Source organism: Phoenix dactylifera, chromosome 13 (assembly GCF_009389715.1).
Source record: "Phoenix dactylifera cultivar Barhee BC4 chromosome 13, palm_55x_up_171113_PBpolish2nd_filt_p, whole genome shotgun sequence".
NCBI lineage: Eukaryota > Viridiplantae > Streptophyta > Magnoliopsida > Arecales > Arecaceae > Phoenix > Phoenix dactylifera.
In genome coordinates, this window is record NC_052404.1 from 3535555 (window position 1) to 3544392 (window position 8838).

General features: G+C 39.8%; 1 protein-coding gene across 1 annotated transcript; it reads right to left on the reverse strand.

Moving 5' to 3' along the window:
- Positions 1 to 4748: 4748 nt before the first annotated feature.
- LOC103698777 (annexin D4-like) lies at positions 4749 to 8607 on the reverse strand. The gene is made up of 6 exons (XM_008780822.4): positions 8487 to 8607; positions 8190 to 8365; positions 5973 to 6188; positions 5447 to 5671; positions 5253 to 5324; positions 4749 to 5155 (listed from the first exon to the last, which is right to left on the reverse strand). The coding sequence occupies exons 1-6, from the start codon at positions 8539 to 8541 to the stop codon at positions 4952 to 4954; spliced, it is 948 nt and encodes a 315-aa protein (XP_008779044.3). The 5' UTR covers positions 8542 to 8607; the 3' UTR covers positions 4749 to 4951.
- Positions 8608 to 8838: the final 231 nt, after the last annotated feature.

Sequence of the window (8838 nt, forward strand, 5' to 3'; positions counted from 1 at the left end):
TCCGCTCTGATACCATTTATAACAACCCAGGACCTCACCCAAAATGGCTAGCCGGAAGGTTTTATTTGGATTCCTTGATCCTGTATAAGTACCAAAATCTACCCAGCGAGTAACCGATGTGGGACTAAACACACGCCCGCACGGGACCTCACATATTTCTCCTGTTCAAGCCCTGACGTCCTCGTCAGGCAAAGGGTTCATGTCTATTCAAATCAAATCACAAATACCACGATTGACCCGTGGTCAGCCCCAATGGATCCGTGCTGCAGTGTCCCCTAGTCCACATAGGTTATTCGCTGGGTAGATCTTGGGTACTTATACATGATCAAGGAACCCAAATAAAACCTTCCGGCTAGCCATTTTGGGTGAGGTCCTGGGTTGTTATAAATAGTATCAGAGCGGACCCGGCCCATAACCTATGTGGACTAGGGGACACTGCAGCACGGATCCATTAGGGTTGACCACGGACCGATCGTGGTGTTTGTGATTAGATTTGAATGGATTTGAACCCTTAGCTTGATGAGGACGTCAGGGCTTGAACGGGGGGAGTATGTGAGGACCTGTGCGGGCGTGTGTTTAGTCCCACATCGGTTATTCGCTGGGTAGATCTTGGGTACTTATACAGAATCAATGAACCCAAATAATAACTTCCGGCTAGTCATTTTGGGTGAGATCCTGGGTTGTTACAAACGGGTTGTTACTAATAAAAACCTTCTCAACTATAAGTCTCTGCATATAAAATATTTACATGCATGAAACTATGAAGTCCAAGACTATATTTCCCCAACTCTATCTCTCCCTCTTAAACTATATCTTATATTGAATCATTTTTATCGGCCAAGTCACAAAATGGTATTTCTTCAAATTTTCATCATTCTTTTGATCTGGAATGTTTTTTCCCAAGGAAAATGGTCTGTTGAGGTTGACTTACATGAGTTATATACACTTGTCAAAGAATGGGAAAAATGAACTATGGCAATTTTTAAAGCACATTGAATTTCACATAAGTACGAAGTGTTAACTGTCACACTAACACCAGAAATAAGGGTTACAACCTATGAACCATAGATGCACTGCAAGCCATCACAGAGTACCTGGCTTTAGGGATAAAATATAAGCTACTTTCTTGGATACTGGTACAGGTGCCATTCCAGTATGAGGTGACAATATCTTCAGATTGTACAAACATTGGACCAACGGCATTGGTATGACCTTGGGCTTATAGTGTTCAAAAGATTTTTTTTTTTTCTTGTTAGGTTGATCAAAGACCAAGAGGCAACGACATAAAATCAATATAGTTAAGCCAACCTACAAATGAAACATTCCTTATAGCTGTGAATTCATTTACCGAAATTATGCATGGAGAAAAGTGTGAATATATGCATAATGTCATCAGATTAATGATAACACAGACAGCATCTGCTGTATGTCAATCAGTTTCAGCTAGTAACAAACCACATTTAAATCTCCAAATTTACCTCAGAAATTACTTGAATACTGTGGTTTGAGATGATTTCTTCCACTAGAAAGAATTTGAAAAGCCCTCCAAAGTTGAACTGAGTCAGGGAGAAGAAAAGAAGTGCTCAACAACTGAATACAAGATCAGATTCTCTCTCTCTCTGGATTGGCGGAGCTCCATCTTAGATTAACCTCAATTCTAGAATCAAGTAGGCATAGAATGAATTCAATCCTAGACGTTAAAGAATGGGAATCTGGGCTAGAAATAGGACCAGGATAGTGTAAGAAAAATAAACAGTGAATAAGTGGTTGCACTGGAGGCATAAAAATGCTCCAGACACAATGCTCATATTTCAGGCTGGAGTTAAGAGTCATCTGAAAACTTTCAAAAAGATCAAGAGCAAACCAAGATCATTTAATGACAAACAAAATTAGCTTCTCAAATGAATCTGACATGCAAGATACAGGTACCAACAAACAGTTATAATGCCAGGAATTCATAAAACTTATACACCAAGAAATATTAAAGAAAAAGACATCCATATTAAAAGAAACTGCAATTTCAAAGACAACAAGACATAAAAGCCACTAAGAAAGTACAGAACTCAGTTATAGCTATGTTCGAGTTCAATTTATATCTTTCTTTTTTCTCTTCTTTCTTAGGATTTACAAATGGTCCAGTATTATTCTAATTCAACAAACCAAAGATCACTCGTATAACTGCTGTAGCATTAATGTTGTCTCATGCCCATTCAACTGGGTGAAAAGCATTTAAATTTTGCATCTAATTACCAGAGAGTTACATTTTTATGCATGTTTACAGGGCAATTATGTGTAGAGCTAAAATGTTAAGGTGTAGGAAATGGAATTTTAATATGTAAAGAGAAGGCATATTTCATCTAAGCAATTTCAAAACTATTAAATAGTTCATAAGATTATGTGTGAAGATATTTTAGGTTGACTTTACAACTTACTCCCTTATACCACTGTATAGCACGTTAATCAACTATGAAGCATATAACATTCACCAGGAAGAAGCAGAACAAAGCTGGAGTCAAGGAGATGATTATTTAAATTTAAATTTGGAAGAAATGAGCCGACGCCTAAATTGTTCTTGGGAATGAAATTTATAAAGGAAAAGAGAAAGGAGGGCCGCACCCTAAGGTGCCAGAGGTTGAGGGAACTTTCATAACTCTAAGTTTATGGAAGATTGAAGTCAACTGATCACTGAATAGTTATGATAGTTATCTATTCAGATAACTATCTTCATGTCAATCATCATAGAGAGCCGGATTGTTATCTATTGCTGGTTAACAAAATTTACTCTATATTTTAAACAGTTTGATTTTGTTTGATCAAAAGTACCGAGATAAATACAATTCCCAATGTTCCTAATACAATTCTCTGCTTGACTGGTCCAGAACGCCAATGACAAATTTTACCCTTTGCCTCATATTTTATAGATCGAAAGGTCCTCCCCAAAGTTTTTATATTAGGAGGTGTCGAAAACACGGCCATATGGATTAGAAGCTGTAATGATGTTTGATTAGAAGAAAAAAAGAGATTTCAGCAAATTTCTTTGTATGATATAAGATTACAAACTCCTTTATAATTTATCATTATAAATTTTCAAGAAAAGAACGTGATAGAAGCAAAGCTCATGCAAATGACGAGCATAGTTTTGAAAGTGAAAAGAGAAAAAAAACACTTACATTCATTCACAAACTAACAAATAATCACATAAAAGTGCTGGGCTATTTAGAGCTTTTCAATTTCCTCCTGAATTTTAATTTAGTGCAATCAAGTTATCGAACTTTTAAATTCTTCAATTCACATCTTAGTCATGACGGAATTATCCCGTGATATCATGTGACCAGCTTATATGGCAGAAGAGGATAATGCCTCCTGGGATATTATGTGAACAGAATTCATAGCCAATGTCCGAGATAAACGAATTTAAAAAATTGATGATATGATTGTCCTTAATTAAAATTCAGTAGGAAATTAAAAATCTCCAATTAGTTTAAAATTTTTTGGGTGATTATTCCAATTTTAAAACCAAAGTGTTTTGTCCTCTAAAATATCAAAGGCTAAAACCTAATCTCTCGAGAAAACATCAGAGGTGAAATTGGCATTTTGGCCCCAAAATAGCACCCCAATCTCCACATGGGTTCAGCCAAGGAAACCGCCTGATTTTAGGTCCAATTGGCACAAGTCTTAAGTGAATTGGAAATTTAGCAAGTCTTATGTTAATGGATCCATTTCACTTCAATATTTTTGCTCATAATTTATAAAGTTTGCAAAATTTTAAAACATACGAAGCCCACATTTACTATACCAATTTGGACAAATCAATTCTAAATGTGCCCTTGCCCCTTAACGCCCTCCTCTTTATGAAATGACTATAAGACTGTTATTTCTTTTTTTTCCGCCTTAACCATCATTCTAACCAAATATTGTTGACAACTTGGATTTCATACCTCTAGAGCTAATACGTGCAACAAAAGGAATGCCTTGAGTCAGCACATTAGAGCTTTCAGGTTCATGCTTTACCATTACTTAACCATCAAAAGCCTAGCATCTCTTAATTTGCATGTTTAAAACAACAATATCAATCTCTAAAAATGATACAGCATATGTACACTCCTTGAGGGAAACCAAAGGTGGAAGGCCAAATTAGTAACAAACCATTTCGTATTGTTGCTAGCTCACTCTTCTGAATCTATGATGACATACTTCATAGCAATTCTGATGCTAATGCATGACATGCATCTTGGAGGAGCAGATTATTCTGGACAACATGATGTTATCTATATATCAAGTTACTTTAACTCTGAGACTTGTTATTGTTCAGAAAGCTAAATGAATTTAATCATAATCCTTGATATCCTCTTCAGTCTCATAGCTTGTGTAGGAAGAAGACTGAATGGTCTCCCTCCGGGTTGGAATGCTCTTCTCAGTACAATGGCATGCGCTTTAACTTCATCGAATGTTCTTGTTATTGAGCTATACCATTATTTCATGAAAATCCTGTCTACATCCTATTATTGGCTCGATCACTACATGAAAATTTGATTAGAATGCTACAAGGCAATGCTCTGTCTATTATGGAAATGTGATCTGTTTGAGAATCACATTCTTCTCATTACAATTAACATTATATGAACTTTATTTAGTATTCAACATATAGACAATACAATTCAGAGCCACTTGTATCTTTTAGATGCTGTTTATAGATTATATGCTGAGAAATAAAAACAAAAAAAGCTATTTTGCAAAACAAGACTGCATTTTATGAGCAAAACATAGAGCTTTAGTTCATCTCAATTACAAGTAAAAGCTTTTTATTCATCCTCATACAAATTGCCAGACAGCAACAGAATAATGACATGATACGAATACGATACGAACTCTGGTAAGGAGACAAACAACCAGGTAGGACTGGCTGAAGGCCTTGTATGTCAGTTTGGATGGAAAGCTAGAGGCACAATTCTCACTGTCCAGCTAAGGAAAGCAGCGCATCCCTGTAGCTACCAAATGTGTTCTTTGATATCACATCTTCAAGTTCAGCTCCATATTGCTGGTGATATGCTTCTTTGATCTCCTCCATATCCACATCAGCTCGGGATACAATAACTCGAGTCAAAGCATTTTTTGTCTTTTCATCAGCTTCATCCTTCAAAGCCTCATCAATTACCTGAAACCAAAGGGTAACCTTTGTGTTTTATGATTCCAGAGAACTATGAAGAAAGTACATAAGTTTCATGCTTGTCATCTGGATCTTGGTACTTCACCTTGCTGAAATATTCAGGAGGGGAATCCAAGCATTGAACCGTTTCTCGTAGGCACAACTCATCGCCTAAATCCTGATAAGAGAAATGAGATATAGAAATATAAAAAAATTGAACTATAGACAGCCAAAGATGGTTATGACAAAGAGGTTTGAAAACTATGGATTTAAAGTTGCAATGGCATAGCAACCACATACCTCCTTAATTGATTTCCCATACATTTCCCTGTAGTATTTGAAGGTCACCTTAAGATGCGGCTTGCTTCTGGTGGTCAATATCCTTATTACCTCCTCATTCTCTACAAGCTTCTTCACACCTGCAATTTTTATTGCACTACCAAGAGTCTTGGCCTCTGATTTTGCCATCTCCTCATCTATCCAATAGCCTTTGTACCTGTACGCACTCACAAGCCCGACCAAAAGCTGCTCAAAGATGATGATACAAGGTCAGAGACTTAAGAAGCATAGCATCTGTGATGTAGGTATAACTTGATCTAACAATGTTTCTTTCAAAGTCTTAACAGCCAAAAAAAGCTACTCAACATCTTGCAAGCAATGCATTACATGAGAGTCAAAATGAACTATAGTCATAAACTCATTAGAAAAGCATCCACCTTATTTCTTTAAATCCAACAATTTCATTAGATGCTCAGGTCTCTAAAGGTATCGAGACATGAATTTGTACACCATGTCGAGTTTGAGTTGAAAAGCTGGCATTACTTACATTGGAGTAGTTTTCCCTGACATGGTATGCAACATCTTCCTCTAGAGAATGGTGGAAGAGGGCATGGTATGCTTTCCTTGCCCCAATCAGCTCTTCTGACGATCGAGTACAAGCGATCTCCACTATGATGTCAAAAGGATGGCCCTCCTCCAGCACAAGGTGAGCCCACCATGCATCCCTTTCCCATGGATGCATTGCCCATAGCACCATAATGTTCTGAATCCAAAATCAGTAGATATATTATTATTTTTAGCTTTACTTTTATGCTTAACAACAAACTGAACAAAGTTATAAGTGGCAGGAGAGAGCAAACTAAAAATGAACACCGGTCTTACAATAGGAGCCCTGTCTTAAAGGCCAGTTTCACTCCAATATAAGACTCCTTTACAAGCAGCAAATTCCTGAGGGACTGAAATTGGAATTGCCTTTCAATTTCTATAAATTACCCGTGAAGATTGTCGAGAATTAGCCCAAGCAAATGGTGTGCATTCAAACTCACAACCGCATGAACAACTATCACTTGTTTTCTCCCCCTACTTGTAAACAAGAAGGGGCCAAACTACGACATGAACCATGTGAGAAGAAGTTTATGAGGAAGCCAAAAGATTCCTAAATGCTATTCTTGCTTTCTTTCTCTTCTTCCCCTACCATCAAGCCTTAATTTTCTGACAAAAATTAACACATTATGAATGAATTCTAAACTCTTGCAAGCCAAAATGTTGAAAAAAAACCCTTCTCAACTCTTTCTATTCTATTTAATTCTGTGATCCGATTTCTAACATGAATCAGTTAAATTGCTATACTGTACTGATATATGGTATGGAGGCAATACCGATATTCAATATACCGAATTAGCCTATATACCAGATGTATCGATATGGTAACAGAATGGCATCGATATAAAGGCGGCGTACCTCGATGCCGAACAAACTAAAAGCAAGGGAAACGAGATAGGAATGGTTTCTTTTGCTCTTTCTTTTTTTTTATTTTTAAGATGTAACAATCAAGGATCTCACCCAAAATGGCTAGCCGGAAGTTATTATTTGGTTCCTTGATCCTGTATAAGTACCCAAGATCTACCCAGCGAATAACCGATGTAGGACTAAACACACGCCCGCACGGGTCCTCACATACTCCCCCCGTTTAAGCCCTAACGTCCTCGTTAGGCTGAGGGTTCATATCTTTTCAAATCTAATCGCAAACACCACGATTGGCCCGTGGTCAGCCCCAATGGATCCATGCTGCAGTGTCCCCTAGTCCACATAGGTTATGGGTCGGGTCCACTCTGATACCATTTGTAACAACCCAGGACCTCACCCAAAACGGCTAGCCGGAAGGTATTATTTGGGTTCCTTGATCCTAGCAAATAACTAGGCCTGTTAACGAGCCGAGCTGCTCGGGCTCGGCTCGGGCTCGGCCCGTTAAAAGCTCGGCTCGAGCTCGGCTCGTTAGTCAAACGAGCTCGAGCCCGAGCCTAAAATGAGGCTCGTTTAAATTCGAGCTCGAGCCCGAGCCCGAGCCCGAGTAGCTCACGAGCCCAAACGAGCTCGAGCCACAACAGTGAGACCAAGAAAATGGGCATCATTTTAATGATGTAAGAGCCTCATTTGTGGTATTTAATGTAGATTTTTGTTATGGGGCTCGAGCCCGAGCTCGAAACGAGCTTTACGAGCCCAAGCCCGAGCTTTTCTTTTACCAAACAAGCCCGAGCTCGAGCTCAATACAGAGCTCGGTACCGAGCCCGAGCCCGAGCCCGAGCCCGAGTTCTGTGAAACGAGCCGAGCCCGAGCCTTCCCAAGCTCGGGCTCGGCTCGGCTCGTTGACAGGCCTACAAATAACCGATGTGAGACTAAACACACGCCCGCACGGATCCTCACATACTCCCCCCGTTCAAACCCTGACGTCCTCGTCAGGCTAAGGGTTCATATCTATTCAAATCTAATCACAAACACTACGATTGGCCCGTGGTCAGCCCTAATGGATCCGTGCTGCAGTGTTCCCTAGTCCACATAGGTTATGGGCCGAGTCCGCTCTGATACTATTTGTAACAACCCAGGATCTCATCCAAAATGGCTAGCCGAAAGTTATTATTTTGGTTCCTTGACCCAAGATCTACCCAGCGAATAACCGATGTGGGACTAAACACACGTCCGCACGGGTCCTCACATAAGAAATCAAGAAAAAAAAAAAAGGGACCAGAAAGAATAAGAATGGTACCTTGAAACGGTCGAATTCGATCTCGAGGTAATCATACTCGCACCTCTCGAAGCTGCCGTCGGCGGTGAAGAAGCCGGCAAAGCTCTTCCTCAACTGCGCCCGCTTCTTCGGCTGACGCCGCCACTTCCCCAACGTCGACACCAGCGCCTTCTCGTCCACTCCCAATCCTCCAAGTCCTTCACCCATTCCATCCAATCTTTCCGTTATCACCACTACCATCTATACATCTATTTTTTGCGGGAACTAAAAAGAGAAAACAGAGAGAGACGGGGGACGTAAACCGGGGAGAAAACAAACCTGAGAAGGCCCTGATGACAGCCTCGCACTCCTCAGCAACAAGAGGCAGGGCCATTTGCTTGGCCAAGAGGACAACGGAGTAAAGGATCGAGGGAAGAAGGTATGGTAGTATGAGAATGGAGAGATAGGTGATGGTGTTGACCTCCGGCCGCATCTTTATAGCGTGGTCACAGCAGGGGATGACGTGCTCATTTCGGAGGTCAAGGTGGGTAATTGAGGCATTTCATGCTCTTTGCTGGTGTGACAGGATGAGACGGAGTAAATGCTCAAAGTTATGTCTTTTTTTTAAGACTTAAGAGGAAAATGTGGTCCGCTTTTTTGTTATTCTTCGGAGGCTCGGCTAATTTTCTAG

Coding starts and splice junctions, on each gene's coding strand:
- LOC103698777 (XM_008780822.4), bottom strand. CDS start 8,541: ATGGCCCTGCCTCTTGTTGCTGAGGAGTGCGAGGCTGTCATCAGGGCC. Junction 6,189..8,189: donor TCGAATTCGACCGTTTCAAG/GTACCATTCTTA, acceptor TTTTGGATTCAG/AACATTATGGTGCTATGGGC. Junction 5,672..5,972: donor TCAGGGAAAACTACTCCAAT/GTAAGTAATGCC, acceptor ATCTTTGAGCAG/CTTTTGGTCGGGCTTGTGAG.